We start from the raw sequence: 23222 nt of genomic DNA on the forward strand, positions 1-23222 counted from the left end.
AGTTACAACTCTCAGACAGACTGAGAAAAACAGGGCTGGCAGAGAGAATGAGTAATGCTCTTCTGTCCTTCAGAGAAGTTATTTTTGAGGTGTTTTGTAAAGGTGACTAAAGCTTATCTAACTCCACAAAAAATCTTCTAAACCCACAGTCAGTCATCCGTGTCTCTGAGTTTCTTTCGCTATTCATCTGTGTTGCAAAGATTAGTAGAATAATTGATTAGTCGATTGACAGAAAAGTGTGACGTGAGTGGTGAAGCAAAAGAGAAAGAGGAGCGGCGACGGGAGCTAATAACGTTATCGACTCCGGCTACAGTAGAAACATGGTGGTGCAACGTGGCGGACTCCGTGAAGAGGACCTGCTCCCTATGTAGATATAAACGGCTCATTCTAAGCTAACGAAAACACATCGATTCTGCATCACTACATTATCTAGGTGACTCCTGTGTTTCTATGTTCAGGAAACATCGAGGTGATCAGGAAAAGGAAACTTGATCATTACAAGTTCTTTCTCTACTTTGGCACATTTGATAAACTAAACAATGAATCAAAAAAGGATTGGCAGATTAATCAATAATGAATATAATCATTAGCTGCAGACCTTTTTACTAATACTTTCTCAGCTCTCACACCCATTTCCCCGAAGTGTGCACTTACTCCCACTCTCTGATACACAGCCTCTAACAAACAACACAAACAACTTCTTAGTTTTAAAGAGGGCCCACTGCACTAAAACCCACCTCTGAGTATTTAAGTAAAGCACTTAACTACACATCTACTAGAAAGCAGTTCTGTTTGTGGACTACAGGGGGCGCCTCGTTCTACCTGCCAGCTCACCTGTTACACCAGGAAGTTGCTGCGTAATCCTTTGATGAGGAAACAGGCCTGGCCTTGGCCTGCTGGTATAATGCTTAGTAAATGATTAAGCCTCTCACTGAGACTGCAGTGTTTACATCTCACAGGCTTGTCGGTATCAATGTATAGATACACACATATAACATAAAAGCTTTCTTATGTATCACTAAACTGTGTATGTATGTATCAACTAACTGACTTATTACTAACTGACATTTACACCAGTTTCCTTCTCACATTCCTATAAGCTCAACCTGGTTTTAAGGTTACACACACAGTGAAATTCCAGCAATACTACGAAACACCTGACCTGTGGCACTGTGGGAAACGAGGAACAGATCAATTACATGTAGGAGCTCAAGATTCTCGGAGAGATTGTCGAGTTAGAAATACCAGAGCTGTAACAGAGAGCTCGGGGTCCTAATTAGAAAATGCACTTCAATAAAAGCAATTTGAATCTCATTAAGCTGCCAGTTTCATGTCAATTACGTTTATTTGGTTTATATTAAAGACTGCGGAGATAAAAGTAATAGTTCTCTTGTTTTACTCAAGTGCAATTTAAAGCCTTGGTGGTGTTAATAGCTGCAAACCCAATCAGCTTAATGAACTTGGACCAAGATCTTTGCTGTCTGTTCTGTGCTTTAATGTCTTTTTGTACCAGTCGAAGCTCAATACAGAATCAGATCTCCAGGTCTTACCAACGTGTCGTCGCTGCGCGCCACACTTATGTTGCTTCTGGACAGGAAGGAGCGGGACAGGCGGTTGCATAAGGAGATGAGTCGGACGGATTGCTAGAAAAGAGAAGAAGAAGAAGAACGTTGGTTCATGAATGAGTAGAACTAGAACAAGTTAATGTCAAGTGGTGTTCAGGGGACCATGAACGGGCAGGCAGGTGTAGACACGAAGCAATTTTCTGCTCTACTTCACTTCAGTTACAGTACGTTACTCATTGTAATTCATTCTTTGATAACCCATTATCCTTCATACCGTTAGGTTACTTGACTCTGGACTTTTTCTTGCTACGCATTGCATAACAGAGTGCTCCAGAAGTAAAAAGCTAACGTTAGGCTAAAAACCCACTGACTTCCAGACGACAGAAATGCTAAAATGATAACTCATTTCCGGGTTTTAGGACTCTTAATTAAATTTTTTAATTAAAATATGGTGATATATTTAATAAACCTGATACTTTTTAAAAATCACTTTAACAAAAAATATCTCTGCTTTGTCATGTTTTGTCATCAGTCTCATATGTGGTAATAAATAAACTCAAATTTAAATCAAGGTCACTGAAGAGCCAGAAGCTTCCAGTGTGCCAGACTTGAGCATGAAGACGGAGACATGGCGTGACAGCACCGCCAAACCACCACAGATAAACAATCCCAGTATTTCTTGCAGGCTAAGAAGCGTTGCTGGGTCAGCCGTGATGAACCGAAACAGACAAGGAGACGACCACTAAAGCAGCGCTGGCGGTACATCTGATGGTTATGGCAGTTGTGGTGACATCAAATACGACTTCTAAGGCGTTTTTTTGGCAAGAAGCTGCCAAAACTGAAGTGTTTTGGGGATGTGATGAGCTACTGGGCATGTTCTGTTGTAACATGCAGTAATTTGTCTTTCCTGAAGCTTGAGTTTGGGTGTAAAATTAGAGGCAGTATCAGAAAGAAACACTTACTTTCCATTTCCTTCGAGCTGCAAACTTCTTGAACTTCTCCATGTTGACAGCCGACTCCTTTCTGCTCAGTGCTTGTTGAGTGTCTTTTGGCTGAATTCACAAACACAACAAATGTAGGAGATAGAAAAAAAGCTTATGAGGATATTCCTGGCAGGATAGCTTTGGTTCAGAATCAATAAGTTGAGGCTTGGCAGCATTCAGCTTATAAACCTGAGCCATTTCAAATATCAACTACTGCCATAAAATAAAAAAAGGAAACATATTTAAATTGTACAGGATTACAAATGTTTTAAATTAAATGGAGAAGCCATCATTCAGCTATAGAGAAGCAGAGTCCAACCTTGATCCAGGGGTGCTGGAGGCTATCCTGAATCGTCATTCTCTTTCTGTGGACAGAAAATGCAGAAATATTAAGGAGAAATATTCGTTGAGTGTCTTTAGATATTTTGCAGTTCCAGAGCTGATAGTTAACAGTCTAATTCAGTGCTTTCTAAAGTGACACAGCATTTTAATGCTCATAGCAATGACAGACACAGACATACAGAGGTATGTGCAGAGTTCAGTATTTACCAAATTATAATTTTGTTTTTACTTTTTAAGAGGAATCATATGCACTCATTCTCAGGTGGCATAAAAAAAATCCAATTCTATGCTTTCAAGTAGGTGTTTAAATAAATAAAGCCTTTAATAAATATAACCTAATGGAAGGCAGACGGAGTATGACTGAGAACGATTTTTTTCTTCTGATCTTTGGGTTAAAGTGAGTAAAGTTTTTGTTAATTCACCCCAAACTTCGATGCAAGAATAGCATGCATGCCGGTATCTTTATTAAAATGAATTGATGAATCATCCTCATGCATGAATCATGTATCAATAATAGCCTAATTTTATGTATGATGAAGATACAGAAAAATGGCATATTGTCATCTTTTAGAGACGCCCAAAAATTTCCCAAATCATGTTCTCGGAGCTCATGTCTTAGGCTGCATTCAAGTCAGGCGTTGCAGGGATTCGCTACAGGGTAGTGCGGCAGTTTTGGAGAGTCACTCTAATGGCCCATTGACTGCGACAATTAGCGTCTTTTGTTCCCTCATGGCGGGTTGTACAGCTCTGGATCGCCGGTTACTGACTGGCCACCGCAGTGTGACGTCGGGTTGAGTTTTTTCCAAAAGTTGATTCTGTTTCTACTTTTACGCTTTGCAGCTGAATTTTTTTCTGCACCCCTTGAGGCCACCACATCCGCAGCCCAAACACACTACCCCCATTCAAAATGAATGGGAGGACCACTGGATCTGGTGTGAATGCAGCCTTATTAAGAGGATTTGAGCTCCCCCTATCTCCCATGTAGTTCGTACGCTGACTGGAACTGATCCTCATTCAAAATACTGTGATGACCTGATATTTTTTCTATATTGACCTTTGTTGATCTGATCTCATTTCCTCTTTTAATCTCGTCATACTTCTCTTCAACAATGCGTCAAATAAGGTACTGAGACATCTGAGGAAACAGGGAGCAAATTACGTGACATCAATTCGTCTACCACTTCCCATAACATACATTTATCTTAACAAATAGGATACTTAAGATGGAGAAGATGTTCCAAAACATACAGTAAACACTCCATCCACACAGAAACTATATGTAAGGGATAATGTACAGCGAGCTGATCATTGTTGTGAAATAAACCCCGACAGGGTGGAGGGGTCTCTCATTGCCCTGAAGGGGTTTCTTTCACAACATGACCCGCAAGCTGTGCATTATCTCGCTTATTACACGGCTACTTACTTAAGAAATCAATAATATGACACAAAAACGTTCCGCCAGAGTCCTACATCAGAACTGCACCCATAGCAACGGTCTGTTATACATAGCAACGGTCTGCTATAAGGAAATAACAGACCGCAGAACGCCATGATTAACCAATCAGAATCGAGTATTCAACAACGGCGTGTGATAAATTTAATTTAACATGAACAATTAACAGTAAAAGCCGAGTCTCTCTCAGTCTAACTGGTGTGGCTGAAAGTACAGACACTTCCCTTTGTCCCTCCCTGCCACATCCTTTATTACGCCTGCTGTAAACTAACGAAACGAACAAGACACTGTTTTGAAAAAGTTTCAGTTTGTTCAAGGTGAGCCAATAAAACCATTAGGGAAACTGGTGCGGCCCATTACACACACACCACTTCCTCCTGTCGACGTCTGTTCAATACCACATCCCTGTTTCTAACTGAGGCTATTCTGTGTTCACACACGCACACCTGAGTCAAAGTAGAAACCCACAGACCTTCACTCTGCTGACTGAATAACAGGGACTTTGAGGGGTGAGGAAATGTCCCATACATTGGAGTAATCAGAGTGAACAGTGATTGTGCTGCTGCAGTCCACAGCCATGGTGAACATTATCAATGTGTGTCTTCTTCAAGGGAGCCTTCATTAATCTTCCTGCCAGCTGAGTGGATCCATGTCTGCTCGCCATGTAGATCAATTACAAGCCGTTCTGTTTTGATGCACGAGGTCGGGGGATTTCTAAAAGCCCCATTAGTTGAAGTTTGTAAAGTCAGTCTCCTCTTTCGCCCACTGTCTGTTTAAAGCAACCCGTGCCTTTTCTCACTTTATCCCGTCTAAATGAAATTATCTCCACACCTATAATTATTCGCCGCCGTTCGCCCCCTCGCTCTCGCTCCATTGTTATGAAGAAGCAGGAGAGAGAATAAGAGTGTTGGAGGCATTCACCCGTCTTTATGTGTAGCTGCAGCCATTCAGTTGTTGCTAGAGCAACTCTGTAATAAGGGAGAGGTTCACAGTTTTAGGTACCACATCGTCTCTAGTGACAAGATGGTTTGATTTGGAATATCGGCAGTGGGACTATATTCTCTTTTCTTGTCAGCTTTTTAGAATTAAAAAAAAATTATATTTAGAATGACATCTTTTAAAGTTAATTATTATAGAATTTATATAAAGATAGGGATGAGATGCAACATTTTATTTATAATGCAGCATTTTTTTTCAATTTTAATTGGCAAAGAGTTGCTGTCATTCTAATAATTTCTGATTTTAAGTCCCTAGTTGACACTCCAGTTCCAGATGTATTCAGAAAAATGAACTTCAGATAGTGATTTTCCCAAAATGCATATATGGAATTTTGTCACCACGAGTAAAATATATAGAATATAAAGATAATTTATTAACCGAGTAGTCGATCAACAGATAATTACTTGGAAACTATTTTAATAATCGATAATTTTTCAAGCAAAAATGCCAAAAATTCACTTGTTTCAGTCTTGGAAATTTTTCTCCGTTTTCATCATTTGATTTTTTTAACTGTAGGTCGGACAAAACAAGATATTTGAATACATCACGATGGAAATAACAATAATGAAAATGATTTCAATAGTTCGTTGCAGCCCTACTGAAGCCTTACTAGTATAAATGTGACAGTATCTCTGCTGGATCATACAAACAAATAAGATTTCAACAAATTAAAACACTATTGGATGCTATATTCTTGTTAAATTAATTAATTATTATTAATCCGATAGTGATTTTCCTAAATGGATATATGGAACTTTGGAAATTGAAAGTTTCCAAATAAAGTCGAGAACTTGGAGTCATCTCAAAGCATTTTCCCTCAGGTCAAACTGTCTGATTGGTTCACACTCTGATTAATACATTATATGACTGACAGAAAATGATTATTAATCCTTTAAGTCATCGCACACAACCACAAAACAAGGTGTTGGATGCAAAAAACAAAACACAATATCAGAGGAGCATTAGATGAGCTCTGATGAAGGTCTTTGTGGTCAATAAATTGGGCGTTTTAAGGAGAAAAATGAGCAGAGGTTTTGATATTTTTTCATTGAAGTCATCAAGCAGAAAAGCCAGACCTTCTCTGGACTATTGGTTGGACAATTTGAACACTTCAACCTGGACTGTGGGAAATTGTGATTGTTTTCACTATTCTGTCACTGTTTATAGACGTAATGATTCATAGAAAAATAATCAGTCATGAAAATAATCATTAGTTAGTTTCCAAAAGAGTGATCAACGGATATGTCTAAATTTTTTCCCATCCAGCTCATGCTGTGCAGTTACTACACTTTAGAGAGTATGAACATGATGGCATCAGATATCAGACAGAGGGATCATACATACTTGGGGTCTTTGACAAGGAGCCTTGCTATGAAGTCTTTGGCCAGGATGCTGGTACTGTTGAAGAACTCCTCGTCGAACGTGTAGTCGACGGCCGACACGTTGGCCAGAGTCTCCTGCTTGTTGTCGCCCAGGAAGGGAGACGCACCACTCAGACTGTACAGACGGGACAGAGATTAACAATAAGGTTAGAGGTGTATTGTTCAGCCAAGAGAGACAATGAAGACAAGACAGTCAAATACATGTTTACAGAGATTATTTGAATTTCTTTTTAATGCGTGTTTTAATCAATCTCCAAAACCTCTAATCTGTTTTAACAACAGAAGTGTCTCCTCATCATCTAGCTTGTCCCAGTTGGTCTTTTAATCATAGGGAATACTTTGGATCTCCATTCAAACACTAACTCAACAACCGCTGATTAGCTCCAACCCCTGAAACTGAAAACTGAGACCTTACTACTCGTTGATGTGGGGAATGTGATTACGGAGCCGCGTAGCAGCTAATGGTGACTCATTAGTCGGGCCTCGCTATCGAACTGAAGTATTTGGTGTGTTAGTCAAACACCAACAGAGGAAAGCCAGCTGGGACGGCTCTCGTTTACAAAGAATATACGCAGAGTTTGAGTGGAGCGCAGGAATTTTATGGGACGCACCAGCACGAGACAAAAGCATGTGTTAATGGACAAACCAAGTCACAGTACAGCGCACACACACACACACACACACAGGGGACTGAGCGATCATGCATGTCAACCAAACCCTGGCCTTCCCTTCTCCAGCTCGTCAGCACCAGCCGCTAATTAACACGCCAGCTGGGACAGACACGGCGGTGGAGCGGGGTCAAGCTCAAGTTGAGTGGAAATGTATGAATTTATCGACTGTATAAGAGTGCAGCTGCTCACTACAAACAAGTAATTAAGGCAATTCTTCACCGAGGCAGTAAAATCAGCAGGAAAGCGGAAGTCAGGATTCTGTGGCGACAAAATGTTTCCCAAATGAGACTTTAAAATGCAATGTGCAAAATTTTTATGCTGAAATACAGCCAGTCTTAACAACCTGAAACCCAAATTAGAGCTCCGGCAGAGCAGAAATCCAGCTGATTCACCACATTCTCCTTTCAGGTAGCATTATCTCAGACAAATGATGTCTTTCAAACTCTTAAAAAATGGAAAGTGAATTATCTTTTGCGACTAATTTGGAGTTCCCTAATGGAGCTTTTTGTGCGGCTTTCATTACAGTCAGAATATTCCAACTAAGAGTTTGGAGATGCTCCCAAAAATCACCCCGAATGGTGTATTGAATTATTCCCAGCTCACGTTGTTCTTTACAATTGGAGATGAGCAGTAAGTGCACCTCACTGTTACTCGGCTGTGATAATAGGCAGTGAACGATCTATTTTCTACCTTGCCAGGCAGAGCTGTGACAGCTGTGTGGGTGGACAGCAGCGTGAACAAAGATCATGCTGTGTGTATGTGTACAGTATGTACGTGTGCATGGACGCATGTAATGTAGGGACACAGTGATGCATCATTATAATAGCACCTACATATTACCCTTTTAAAATGTGTAATGTTTGTAGCTACTTATTATGTAATAATGAGGTAACACTTGTGTTGGCATTCACCTTTACCTTTCCTTCATTTACCCCGCTCTATTATGGTGAGGGCTCTCTACGTGTTTGTGTGGGTGAATGCACCTAACGGGCACACATTTTGTGTTTGTGCTTCGTGTAGGTGTCTCTCTGAGGGATAAAAGGTGTGTGGGAGCTCAGGAAACCTTGTAGCCGGGTATAAAGAGAGGAGGACAGCATCATCGAGAGCCAACAGCAGTTGATCTGTGGGTTGCGGAGGGCATGGACTTTTCTCTCGCTGTTGAATTAAACGGTGCTGACACGTCTGCACACGGCCGCTTCAAGAACACTCGCTAGTTCAACGAGAGCCCTCGGCTGAGGATGATGGAGTTGGTTGTTTTTGAAGATCAGTTGGTTAACTGAAGTATAAGCTAAGTAGCCATAAAGGTGAAATATAGTGACATCACTTATTATGACAGGGTGATATCTTATCAGGATTTCTTAACAGGATTTTCATAACATGCTGACAAGATCAAAGAAGACTGACCAGACCTTGGACAAAGTCCAGAGTCAGTTAGCTGCAGTAGATCAGCCTCTAGCAGAGAGACAATGCATCTTTTAGCTCATTATTTTAGCTTCATATTTTTTTTTAAATCTGTGAATTTCTTTGTGTTTATATTTGCTCAAACGCTTCATGATTTAACCATCCAATCCTATAAAAATTACACCTCATAATTATGTTAACATTATCCTGTTTGACTCTGCAATTCGAATTATAATTATATATTATATATAATTCTAAATGTGTTCGTATAGCCTAACGATATTATCATTAAATTAAATTGGTTATTGATGCTATAGTATAACACTGCGATATCAATATGATCGCCTCAAACTGCAAAACGACTTAAATTATGCACTAATTGAAGGTTAATTTATCTCTGTATACAATAAGGTCAACAGGAAGTGTCACCATGCACGTCATGGCTGACTTACTTCTTTTGGATGCGCATCACACCCTTGGAAGAGAGCATGTAGCCATGCTAATATATTGGCAGAGACAGATGAATGGGGCAGGATGCGTGGCTTTAAATGGTATCATCGGGGCGTTAATTATGCTAATTTACAATTCTCATGAACGCACAGGTGGTAATCATCATGTTTATGCAGGTCATTTGCACCGAAGTTAAGAGCGTTTCCTGAATCTGATGTGGAAAACTCCTACGAGCCAACCGTACGAAAAAAAGTAAGAGAAAAGTTAAGACAAGAATACGAAAATGTTCTTGCATGAGGCCCATTATCTCTTGAAATAAAAGGAAACGTTCACACAGCTGCTGTAAGAATATCACACTCAAATGCATTCAAAAGCCAGTTGTAATATGCTTGACAGTCCTCGCTGCAGGCTGTTACATTATTCACGACACACAGCGCTGTGGTGGCTGCTGAGTGAGTGGCCCAGCGAGTTCAGCGACAGAGAGGTCAAAGAGCAGCCAGTCACACTCACATTGACCTCTTCACATTCTGACTGACTGTCAAGTTTAGTGAAGGGACGACGCCCTGAGCTTTGTAAGAAAATGTGAACATGAAGGTGAAGGTGATGCGGTGACGCATGTTTCATACGTGTTTCACATTTCACACAATTATCCATCATCACCTGTGACATCTCAGATACTTACAGGATGTAGGTTATCACACCAACACTCCTGTGGAGAGGCAGAGAGAGAGAGAGAAAGAGGAAATGGTTATGCATTTTGACTTCATGCAAAACATACATTTACTTAACAGCAGATGCTCTTCAGAAATAACAACGGCTTCAAACAGCTGATGTACACAAAGCTCATTGTAGAGCAGATGAGTTTTTGTTTACTCACCACATGTCTGCCTCCAGGCCCAAAGGTTCATAGTTGACTACTTCTGGAGCTGAGAGGCAAATGCACAGAACAGAACATTATTACTATTCAGGTCAACACGCAAATAACACAAACACACCACACACTACCTTTATCTTTCATTTAATTTTCTCTGATTATTTATTTTTCCTTACTGATTAATTTACTTATTTTCTTCTTGCAATGCCTTCATTTGTTTTAGCTTGTTATCATGTTCTTATTTTGTTGTTTCTTTAGAGGTGTTGTTTTGTGAGCCATTGTTTTTTTTTTTTTTTTTTTAAATCACACCTGCTAGAACTGTGATTATTTCTCTTCTTCTTCTACCTTGTCACGTGTCCTCAGATGTGTAAATACCATAACTGAAGACGAATCTGTAGATTCACTTCTAATCAAATTGAAACAAACGTGTTTTGTGAGGTCACAATGACCCTTGACCAAAATCTAATCAGTTCATTCTTAAGTCCAGGTGGACATGTGTGCCAAATTTAAAGAAATTTCCTCAAGGCGTTCCTGAGATATCGCGTTCACGAGAATGGTATGGACGGATAACCCAAAAACATAATGCCTCCGGCCATGGCTATCGCTGGTGTGGAGGCCTAAAAGTGTATCATGTCTGTGCTTTCATTTTTTACTTGAGTTATGACCTCACAATTTGAAAAGCTCTGGTAAACAACTACAAAGCCACATGCTGGAAAATCAAATGCAAAAGCAGGACTCAGGATATATAATGCATTTTCCTCATAGTTTAAATTTTTGTAGAGAGGCCAACCGGTTTTCCAGCATCAGCTATATAACTCATGATTTCGGCTTCCTGCCACTTGATCTTTATTTAGACCATTTAACTGCTGCCACCCTGCTGACCTGGGAACTCTGATTTTGGCCTTGATAATGCTAGTGGCGGCCACCGGCGTTGGGCAGGGGGAGACTGAGAGTGTTGGCGGCCGCCCCGGGTAAAGGGGTAGGTGAGGGGAGATGGGACAGAGCCATGAATGTGTCCATTAGTGTGTGTGTGTGTGTGTGTGTGTTTGTGTTGGCAAGAAGGAGCAGTTCTGATAATCTCCAGTCTATTATCAGGTCGCTCTCATGTCCCTATGGCACATTTGGCACCTGCTCTCACAATACGCAACCCCCGGGATTAAAGCCAGGACAACAGGGTGCTGAACTCAGTGTCTGTGTGTGTGTGTGTGTGTGTGTGTGTGTATGTGTGTATGTATAGTAGAGAAAGGATGGAGGGTGTACTGTACAGAACAGAATCTGTTAAAACTATAAAAGAAGAAAGGATCATGATTCCTAAACGAGATACTGACCTACAAATTCTGGAGTTCCAAAAATGTTTTTAAAATCATTGCCAAAATCGATCTTGTGTGCCAGGCCGAAGTCAATTAGCTTGATGCGCGGGTGAGGCACTGAGCGGTTCAGCAGCATGATATTCTCCGGCTAGAAAGAAAGAACGAGAGAGAGATAGGGTTAAAAAGGGGAAACAGAGAGGACAGAGAGGCAGGGAGATGTGGAGTGACATTTTTATAAAGACCAAACTCTTAACTGTTAATAGCATGAAGCCAACAGTGCACCGATATTTCAAGGAGAAACAGTTATGATGCTCACAGAGAAATTAAAGGCTGAATTTTGAAAAAGTGGGCCCTAAATCAGTGATTCTCAAAGTGGGGTGGTGTCCGTGGCACTCTGTCAGGGGGTCTGCAAAATAATTTGCTATAAAGTAAGGTTAGGGTTGACCCTAAATCTAGCTGGCTAGCGAGCATGGAGAAATATTTGAGTCAGTCCAAATTGTCACGTGACGGTTGTATTGAGTGACAGCGACGGGAGACCAAAATGCGTCATTCAGGTGCTAGTGAACAAAGCCATGAAGCCAGCCAAGCTAAAGCCACATCTGATTACAAAGCACCTGGAATATCGGGGCAAAATAAAGTGGTATTAACATGATTCAAATTGAAATGTGTTTATGTTTATCACTATGAAACAGGTCTGAAGTATTTATGTTGAACAATTTTTAGAATACAAATAGCTCGAATGGCATCTAAGAGTACAAATGGTACTAAGCATTATGCTTAATTGGTGTTCCGATTATAAGGGGGTCCTTGGAAAATGTTCTCCCATTTAAGGGGTCCCTGGCCCCAAAAAGTTGGAGATCCCCTGCCCTGAATTATCAGTGAAGGAAATAAACTAGGTGTCAACAAGAGAGCAAGCAGCAGAGTCGGACACAAAACCAGGAACAGGCTGGCAGGAAGGAGGCTCATCAGCCATGGAAATCCCATGCAAAACACGAGTAAAAACCTCTCGAGGAAGTGGGAGAAAGGAAAGGACGGCAAAGATGTGCTAAAAGCAAAGCCAAACAACAGAAGCCGGACATTCCTAAGGACACAATGCTTCTTTTTAAACGAAGCCATCTTCCCTCTAAACCTCATCCTTTCAGCTCTGACCATGAGCCGAGCTTGAGGATTTAGTCTGGGAAGGAACAAGAACAGATTGAATGTGGGCAGCAGTGGCAACAGGAGGCGCTGGGAAAATACAATCAGACTCCAGCTCAGTTCACTGGGTTTATTCTCTATCAACACTGATACGCTTATGTTTTTTATTTTAATTTTATTAAGGATTCCCATTAGTTGGTGCCATAGCAACCAGAAAATCTTCCCAGGGTCCACATTAAGTGCATACAAACACATTAAAATACCATGCAAAATACAAGAAATCTTAGAAATAACTAGTTACAAATAAAACATACAAATCATCATGCATAGGCATAATAATGCTGCAATCAAGGAGAATGATATCAAACTGCTTTATTTCTCCATCTGCATCATCTGAACACCCTAAATGCAAACATGCAACAACCAGACATTTTGATGCTGGTAACAGTTTTACTTCAATGTTTAAAGCTTGATAACTGGTCTGGATGGCCGGGGCAAAACGCCACTTCCATTGCCAACATGCGCGCGCATATTTTTGATGACGTCGGCTATAAAAGAGTCTACGCAGTTTCGTTGTATGGGAACATAATTTGTAGGAGACAGGGCTGAGCATAAAGTTATTCAACTAAACTAATGAAGTCTTAATGTGAGCCACTGCTAGACAGTGAATAACATCGACTCATATATGAAGCGGTGGCTGCAGTGGTTGGTAAAAGCTCCAGCATTGATCACAAGTGGCTGGCTGGGCACAGAGGTTATTATTTTATGCAAACCTGGAGGCCGAATGTCCCGAACTCTGATGGATGATTTGAGAAGATTGTTCTGTAAGTGGAGGAGTCGGTTTATTCTGTGCTGCCGCAAGTGGACAACAGATCAATGATATTGATTGAGATTTAAGTAAAGAACTACCACAACAATACTCACAAACTGTATGGTGCGTCTGTGCTGTGAGTACACCATGACCTTTACTCTTTTTCCCTCAGGAGTTTTAAACTACACACACTCCATAATAAAAAGGAGATAAGCCGAAAATAAACCAAAACAGATTAGTCATGGTAATTAGCCTCAGATGCGTTGGCTCAAAAAACACATAGATACAAAGAGAAACGGATATAAAAGGAGATATATTCACATAATGCTGCAAATCCACTTCTCAAGAGGGCTGGCATTTTAGAAAATGGATGTGAACTACTCCAGGGGGCTGAACAACAGGCAACACTTTACTGTGACCTCTGATGAGAGCAAAACAGTACGGGTGTTTTTGTCTTTTCAAAGAAAATATCAAACTGTGTTGTCTAAACGTAACATGACCTTGAACAAGTCATCATCTTCTGTGTCCAAAGTGTTTTCATGGAAATCTCCCAATCATCAGAGGAGTGGATCTCTTCATCTCTACAACTGTTCAATTCTGTTTTTGGTTCTCATTTCGAGGACGTTACCGAAACTAATCACTTGAAAAAGTCTCATTTGCATTTGATGAACTGTCTGAAACAAAAGATCTACGAAGGACACACGCATGAGTTTAATGTCTACTGTTGTGTCCCAACTCCATGCTAAATACTAGAGGTGCAACGCTTCAACAAGCCCACGGTTTGGTCTGTATTGCAGTTTTGGGTCACGGTTTTGGTTCGGTTTGTTTTAAACATTAGGGAGAAGAAACCATTGACTACTCTTTTCATCTTTAATACGTACTTTTGTCATTTTTTTTGGTGTACAAAATACTCAAAAACCTGCTTAGCATTAGTATGAAGTGTAGAATTGGTTCATAGTTTGTTATCAGTGTGTACAATACATGCTGATGAAATGAACAGTATGTACTCCTGTTGCTGCTGTTTGTCTCCAGTTGCTGCAGTACCTTAAGGTCAAAGTGAGCGATTTGTTTGGCATGCAGGTAGAAGACTCCGTCCAGGATCTGCTTGAGGAACTGAGTGGCTTCCTCCTCGCTCAGCGACTCCTTCTCTGCCAGGAAGTCGAAGAGTTCGCCGCCGGCCACGCTGGACGAGGAGACAGAGAAAGAGGGAGGGAGAGAATTAAAATGCGGGATCTCTCAGATCAGAGCCAGCTACAAATCCCTGCTTATCAGAGCTGAGCTGATGTAATCTAATCATCCTGGTGCATTAGAGCCCGACCAATTTACACAACCCGCATACATTTCAACCAGCGCTGTTCTCAATTAACCTCTTTAATGAAAAACCTCCATTAAAAACAACAAAAAAGGAATATGCCCTAATGTTTGAGGTAAGTTTGTTTCATTGGAATATTTAAGGTTTTTGCACCATTATGTTATCTTAAAAAAAAAAGACCTTGCAGGAATGATAATCAGGGGAAAATTACAGGATAAAATAACGAAAAATTATGAAAAAGAAGTAATAAATTAGTGCAAATATGATCGTTCACTGAATCATGAAAAACATTTACTTCTTTATCAAATGAAAGTCAACACCGTTTGCCTAAATGAACATAATTACAGCACAAAAATAGTGAAATATTGAAGAATGCTGACCCAGTCTGGCTCGTTTTGGGCAAAATATTTTCAACATTTTATGATACAAAATCAATTCATGTTTAATCAGTTTTTGGCTATCTTATCCCATCAGAATTTAATTATATTGTTTCTTATAAAATCCCCTTTTTAAGCCTGTTAATGTCAGCAGTTTCTAATCGTTACGAACACATTAACCTACATTTTATATATCAAAACTCAGCTCATTTAATGAAAGCACCGCCAGATTCAGCACTTAAAAGGTAGAAAAGTAGAGACAAGGGAATGGAGAGAGCAGAGGCTTTATCACGCTCACAGCATGAGAACGTGAGTGAAAGCCTGCGGCGAGGGGAAGCGTGACGGAGAGAGAGGAAGAGAGCAGATAACTGTAATTACAGCCATGCTTATCCAGTCGTTGAGCGTCCACTCAGTTGTACAAGCACGTGTTTATCTTACAATATATGTGATGAATGTAAGTCACAATTAAATGGAAAATTACTTTCATTTTAGTAGACAATTCCTCATGTTACAAAAAACGTCTATTCAACCATTACCATCATTTTAGTGGCTTGTGTCATATCATATGAAATGTAATTTAAAAAAAAAAAATGTATTCACACGTTGGTGTGCAAAAATGACCACCAATCAATGCCTCCATAAATGTAACACACACACACACACACACACACACACACAACTCCACCCTTCAGGGAGGAAACACCAGAGCAGCTGCACAGCTGGGACCTCCTCCTCCCACCAAACACCCACTCTGTATCTTGTATGTTTACTTCATCATCTGCTTGAGTGGTTAACAGGGTGCTAACGCACAATCATAGACAGGAAAGAAGGTTTCTGCCCAAACAAACCACCTCTGCCTCTTTTCATACAAAGATATATGTTTATACAAAGACATAACAGTCCTGTCTATTCCTTGCCTTTATTTGTCCAGCTTTGTTGTCCTTGTGCCTCGCTTTCATTTTTTTATTTCTGTGTAAGTACGTTTAGAGAGACGAATAAAACCGGAGTCAAACTCCTTGTATATATGTACTTGGCAAGTAAAGCTGATTCTGAAACGGGCTGGTCAACGTTTAACGTCAAAGGACAGTTGCTGTCACGGTTGTATTTACCCAGCGTGCAGCAGGAGGAGGAGAGGGTGTGGAGGACAAAGGGACACAACATGAAGTCAAATATTTTTAGCATCCAACATTTAACTTGTTGTTTTACCTGCCCAGGGCTGGAAAAACTAGCATGATGTCACCCTACCGGCTTTGAATGCTAATTGTAATGTATGTAGAACATGGATGTACAATAAGACCTGGATACGGCGCCGCCACTCAGCCTTGCTCCCAATTTTTTTCCAGTGGCCACTCGCGGTATTGCAGCAAAAAATCCACCTGCAGCCCAAAAAGCATTTTTTCCCATAGACAACCACTGTAAAAGAGACGTCTACTGTATAAAACTGTTGACAGGATACCTCAAACAACAAACAAGGTCAATTATGACTCTTTCGTTTAAGAATTTGTAAAACTTTCCTCGAGCCGAGAAAAGCGATTTTAACATCTGTGATGTCATCACAATGTAAAGTCTATGGGCCGAGCGGGAACTCAGGAACAGGGCCAGCGGGAGAAACACTACTGCACATATTCAGTGGGCCGCATACCTCGGAAGTAAACTCAGAAGATAGGAAACTTTTTTGGCGTATTCGCCATGCGAGCAATTCTTATTGGACCGAATAGGGGTCCGGTATCTAGCTCTTATTATACATCTATGATGTAGAACCAGGAACAGTGGTATATCATTGTAATTTATACCATGAAGTGCAACCGGATTGAAATTATTCACTCATTTAAAGAACATAAAATGGGCATTTAACTCAAGAATATATCCTCTCCTCCAGTAGATGACCTTTATTAAATTAACCACTAAAGACAGATTCTCTGAGCATTTGACACTTTGTAAGTTGTAGTGTCAGACCCCGTCACAACTCTCAGTCAAGTCCATTACAAGCTTGACTCAGGCACAAAAAACAAGCTAATGAATCGTCTCAACATTGTCTTCTTTTGTATTAACTGTCAGCAGCCATAGAGGATTAATGGTCCAAGCTCAGCATTAACACTGAGTCATCGCCTGCCTGCTGATTTAACTGAAAAAGGATCACTCCCCAAATAAAACATGAACATAAGTCTGGTTAGCTTTAATCCTGAGTTCATATTTTGATTCATGATTACGGGATCTGTGTAAATCAGCAGCTCCATTACATGTCAGTGGATACAGTGCTCAATGTTGCTGCAAAAAATGTGCAAGCACCCATACTGTACCAGGTCAAAGGCTTAATGGGTCAAAGAAGAGACATATACATTTTCTGTCCTTGGGTAAGTATTTTTTGTTAAAAATATATATAAAAAATGTAATTAAAATGAATAGTTTGACGATGATATTAAATAAAAAAATAAAACAAATATTATTTTATTGACACAAAGAGTGATTAACAATCTTGTTTGATGAAGTAGGATTTTTTGTAATACATTTTTTAATTTATTTTTAATTCTCTATTGAAAGTTCCACTATACAAACAAACAATTAACAAATATGAGATTGTGATTAAAAAAAGCACAAATATCCAGTATTTTTAGTCATATAAATAGATTTTTTTAATTCTTGTGTATATTTCTGCCAGTCTGACTTTGCATGTCTCACTAGAAAGTTTGCATTTAATTCATTATTTTGATAAACATCAATGCAATGCAATGTTATACTGAGTGACATTTTAGTGGGGTAAAATTCTCTCAAACATATTAAAAAAGCAATTATCTGCATTATTCTTTAAGACTTCCCTTAAATGTGCAAAGACAACACTCTGACACTCTCACACAAAATCTAAATAATAGGGCTGTCCTCGACCAAAGAAATTCTTAGTCAACTAACACTAATAAATTACTAATAAATTAGTTGATTTAATCGACAGATCTGTAAAACAGAGTTTCTTCACAAGGAATCACACTAAAGCACCCCTTTAAATCTTGTGTTTACCAGGTGATGCTCATAAGTATCTTGGAAATAACTCATTCAGCATGAAAAAGGCATAAAAAATGACTAATCAACAAAAGAAATCTTAGTCGTCTAAGACAAAAACAACCAATTAGTCGACTAATCGACTAAGAGGAGGCAGCCCTACTAAATAAGCTTTAAATTAAATGTTTTATATTTTCAAAACCTCATCCTTCTTTGACCCATGTACCTTGTACAATTGTCAAAACGACTGCGCGGCGTCTTGGCATTTAATGTTTATTTCAAACCCATACCACCCATAGCAACATGCCCACACAATCACAGCCTGACTGACAAGACAATGAGAAACAACTCGTCATTAAATTCCTGAGGGAGCAAATCCTATCAAATGGTTGTCAGTGGCTCAGACAGAGTGCATCTTTCTGCGAGTGTTTGACATGAATAAGTTTAGGGATCCATGAGTTAAACCACCACGTCAGAGTTTTTTTGAAATGCCGAAGCTTCCTTTGAAATGCCACCCGTTTTATCTTTGATCAAGACACCAACTTGTGCTAAACTTGTTTCCACTGTCTCAAAAACAGCTCAGCGAGAAAGGGAGTCCTGTAAAAGGTTAATTACACAAAACCCTTTATTTAAATTTAACCTGACACAATTAAACAATGCAGCATGGAAGTGAGCAATTTCGTCAGTGAGAGCAAAGCTTGAATGTGTGAGATTCGGTATGTGCTGTGGAGGTGTTGTGTGGATGAAGCCAAACAACAGACAGGATGGATGCCAGCTGGAACAGAGGGAGAGCTAATGGGCCAGTCTTCTACAGGCAGATCAGGTGAGACACATCACTGATCAACCTCCCGAGAAAGATGTTTGGGTCTGGCTACTCCCAAAAAACAGCAGTAATATCGGAGACCACCTCACCTAGATTCCCAAGCTGTTGCGAGCACCATTGACCAACGAGCCACAAGCTGCTTCTATAACCACTTATGATTTATAAGGACTTCAATTCAGGACAAATCTAACATGAAAACATTGACACTAGGTCATAAATGATCAAATAACTTACAGAATAGAATGGAAAGTGTTTCATTGTCTAGTGAAATGACCTTTTGTCTTGTTCTAGTTAGCCTTTATTCTAGGAGAAATGTCTCAGCATTCCTGCTCTTTACAGCAGCTAAAGTCTAATGACCACTGAGGTCCCTTTTCTTTTTTAAAAAGAAGTTATTATGAACAATAGCTGCTGTAAAAAGGGACCTCGGCAGTAATTGGATTTTTCTCAGCCACATTTTCCCAGACATTTGAAGTCCACTTCTCCATCGTCTGGGTTTATTCTGCCCACACAAAGACAAACTGATTTGATTAACTCAAAAGAAAAGACAATCGATGGATCCTCCCTAGTGGGTTGAATCATAACAGTTTCAGCAGTGGCATTACCAGACACTGAAACTGTCTGTGGATTCACATGAGCTATTTTGTTTTCTGTGGTAATCGTGGATAATGTACATCCTTTTTTTATTTCGCAGGTTTATCAACATGCTCACAAGCAATCCAAAGCCACACCACTGACTCCACAAAAACACAGTATTCATCTTTTGTTATTGTCAATAATTGGACAACGTTGATAGCATTGAGGTGCAAGCGTGCATTATTGCAATGCAAACGTGCTACGTATATGGTTTGACCATAGACTGTATATATAGATGGACAACGCAACTCCACTTCCACCCACAAGTGAAGCCAAAATATCCTGGATACGGGAGCTTCCATCTTGAGATTTTAACGTTATTTGGAGCCAGAGTCACACACCTACACACCCGTCCGAGCCAATCACGAGCCGAGCACGGCCCCAGCTTGTTAGCGTGAGCCACCTAGCTGCTGCGTTAGCACCACGGTTTGGGAAAAATGTATTTGACGTGTACTTTGACTTTTTAGTTTGACCCATGTCCCATCTGCTAACATGGAGGAGGCGGGCTTTATGACCTATACTGCAGCCAGCCACCAGGGGGCGATCAAGATGTTTTGGCTTCACTTTTGGGGAGCTGTCATGTCATTCATTTTTTTTATACACTCTTTGGGTTTGACTGATACATTTGGTTGTTGACACTGGACATTTTTTGTATCCAAATCTTGAGAGGTCGGTTTTCAGCTGCAAAGTGGACTAAACTATGGAGCGGTTACAATTATTTAGACTGTGCATTGTAAATATAATCTTAAGCATCATTGTGCAACTAAATAGAATATTTCTATCCACAAATGTATTCAGATAACTGATTGCAGGGGATATTACATGGAAATGGGATTCATGGGATCATGTTTTTACAGTTTGAAACTGATTTAGAGACACGTGAAGTTGTGCATCAGTCTAATTGGGAACAGGGTTCACTTGTTTTGTGTTTTGGGAATGAGGAAACATTAGAACAATTCTAGAAATGTTTGAGAGGAAGAAAAGAAGTTAAAAAATGAGCCTGCATTGATAATTCACTGTTGGTCAATACAGTACTTTGCAGTGCTATGCAGCCATTTATCAAGAACCTGCTTATTTTTTACTACTAAATTTAAATTCTGTGTTGTCTAAAACATCATTAAAACAGCTCAATGATGATAAATAAGATCATTTTTGTACTTCTGTGCATGGCTAATGGCATTAATTGAAGGTCGTTCCGTTATTCAGATTTTAATAATTCTCCTCTGAAGCATTTAATCAAGCATTAAAAATATCGAGATGTTATTTGTAGCCATAGTGACCTGCTCTACCACTTAACTGTATTGAGCTGGAAATGAGCCACGGACTTATTAATCACACACGCATGCTGTACTGTGCTGTTGGCCTGGACTGGTTTTGTGCTTGTTATTCCCTCCTTCGTATGTGATCACTGGACAGGAATGTTGTCCGGCAACTGCAGCCCCCATCGTTACGCTCACTACTGCTGGCTGTAAACTGACCTACTAATTGAGGTGTAGTCCTTTCTGCCTTCATGCGTATTTGTTCTGAATAAGCGTGTCAGCTGGATTATAATTGTAATGTACATATGAGTGACCTGACAGTGTTTGGAGTTCCACCTAACCTGGTCAAACTGGTGTTAAGTGAGCTTTGTGCCACACGACACCTGTAACAGGTTCAAGCTACAGGCAGTTTATAACCAATATACTCTGAATACTGGTCACCATGATCACCATCTGACTATTACTTCAAAAAGCAAGTGTTTTTAGATTAGATTTTTAAAGGGGCAGCACGGTTATCTCTGCTTGGGTATGAGACTTAAAATGCTGTTCAACTAAATCATGGGAAATGAAGGATCCAACGTTGTTAGAGCTTGACCCATACTAGGGATTAAAAGTCAAGATATCTCTTCCGCTTTGATTTTGACCATCCATTTTTTTAAATCTGGGTGTTAATATTGGTCTTATAAGATGCTGCACTACGGGGCTATGATCGTTTTGAAAGGCCACAATGATTATTAAATGTTGAGTTATCCTCAACTGAATTATGTATCTCACTATATGGGCAAAAGATACCATTGATACTAAATTACATATTTTAAAAAGTCTGCAGGAATATGGCAACTTGCCTTGTTTTGTCAAAATGTAGTCCAGTGTTTTTCAATGCCTTTTATGCAAGTCGTGGATTTTTTGCAAACCTTATACTACCATTTTGTAAAGGTTTTACTCGAATACTGTTCAAAAACAAAAATCTCAGTTGAGATGAGTTAAAAAGGCCACTCACAGCTCCAGGATCAGGATGACCTCCGCCTTGTTCTCGAAGACCTCGAGGAGCGTGATGATGTTGGGGTGCTGGATCTCCTTCAGGATGCTCACCTCGCGCTCGATGTCGTCCCTCGTCACCCCTCGTCGACTCGACTTGCTGCGCCGCTTCTTGATGGATTTGGCGGCGTACTCCACACCCGTACTCCTGTGCCGACATCTTCTGACCACGGCAAACTGGCCGCTAGCGAGGGGAGGAGAAGAAGAGATTGTCAAAAAACTTGTCATCTAGCCTTGAAACATTAAAACGGAATAAAAGAAAATCTGCCAAAAAGCACCTCTAAAGCTTGCTAATTAACACCTTATATCTTATTTGTTTGATCCATACAAAAGAGGTGCTGGTAAGCAGATTTTATTAGCTTTTGACAGAGCCACGCTAGCCGTTTCCCCCGTTTCCAATCTTTATGCTAAGCTAAGCTAACTGGCTGCTGGCTACAGATACACTTGACTTATAGACATGAGAGTGGTATCAATTTTCTCAACTAATTCTCGGCAAGAAAAAAGAAAGAAGTGTACTTTTCAAAATATCTGAATAGTCCTGTAACACTTAATCCTGTAACACTTAAGTTGTAACACCTTCTACAACTCCGTTATAAACAAATAAGACCATAAATAAGACTAAGAGGAAACACTCATCTCATTTCTATAAGCTACACCAAAGAGACCAGAAATTGATGACAAATAATAAAAGAGGCCAGTAGACAATACACACTGACAAAATGAACAATAGACAATAGACATATGCGTAACAGAAATAGATAGGAGTGAACTAATCAATCAGCTGCAAAGACACTCTAGTGCTCAAGTGTTAAATTCCCACAGGGTTTACTGTTCACTAATAAAGCAGCCACCCTGCGTTTTGGCCGTATCTGCATCAGTTTCAATATGGTAAACACAGACATGTGAGCCAAACGGAGTGGGCGGAATAATAAGGCAATAAAACCGTTGATCAGGAAACAGCTTTAATTAATAACTGGCTGATGCATCATGCCCGACGGCGCCTGGATACAGAAATAGCAATGAAAGCTGAATAAAGACATATGTATTCAGATATAAATCAGGATGACGTCAGGTCTACCTGTGGAGGTGTTTCAGAGACTTTTAAAACCCAATTCTTCTCTTATATATATATATGAAATGATAATCCACGATATCACACATTTTGATCCCAAATCTGTCCCTAATTTGCAGAAGGAGATTGAATCACGATCTGCAGTGGAAAAAGAGAGTATTCGTGCGGAGCGGAGGACAAGAAACACCTGCCCTCACCCTCAGCGATCCCTCATAATCAGTTTGAAAACAGTGTGTAAATTATATCCAGGCAGCACAGATCTCACTGTCAGCAGCACACTGATAAGAATCACAGCTCAGCACAACATCAACACAGCTGACTAACATCCAAGCAGTA

General features: G+C 40.0%; 1 protein-coding gene across 4 annotated transcripts in view; it reads right to left on the reverse strand.

Annotated features, from left to right (window-relative positions):
• dapk1 (death-associated protein kinase 1) overlaps positions 1-23222 on the reverse strand; it is an 82858-nt gene that overhangs the window by 25171 nt on the left and 34465 nt on the right. For 3 of the 4 annotated variants that reach the window (XM_074638823.1, XM_074638824.1, XM_074638825.1), the window contains exons 3-11: positions 21777-21998; positions 14423-14561; positions 11449-11578; positions 10124-10172; positions 9929-9955; positions 6687-6839; positions 2868-2913; positions 2528-2617; positions 1551-1643 (exon numbers count right to left, since the gene is read on the reverse strand). In XM_074638823.1, the coding sequence (XP_074494924.1) occupies positions 1551-1643; positions 2528-2617; positions 2868-2913; positions 6687-6839; positions 9929-9955; positions 10124-10172; positions 11449-11578; positions 14423-14561; positions 21777-21998 (949 nt within the window). Of the gene's footprint in view, positions 1-1550; positions 1644-2527; positions 2618-2867; positions 2914-6686; positions 6840-9928; positions 9956-10123; positions 10173-11448; positions 11579-13340; positions 13390-13491; positions 14400-14422; positions 14562-21776; positions 21999-23222 lie in introns of those variants that run through there. The other variant, XM_074638827.1, reaches the window with a different exon arrangement.

This window comes from Sebastes fasciatus, chromosome 6 (genome assembly GCF_043250625.1).
Source record: "Sebastes fasciatus isolate fSebFas1 chromosome 6, fSebFas1.pri, whole genome shotgun sequence".
Lineage (NCBI taxonomy): Eukaryota > Metazoa > Chordata > Actinopteri > Perciformes > Sebastidae > Sebastes > Sebastes fasciatus.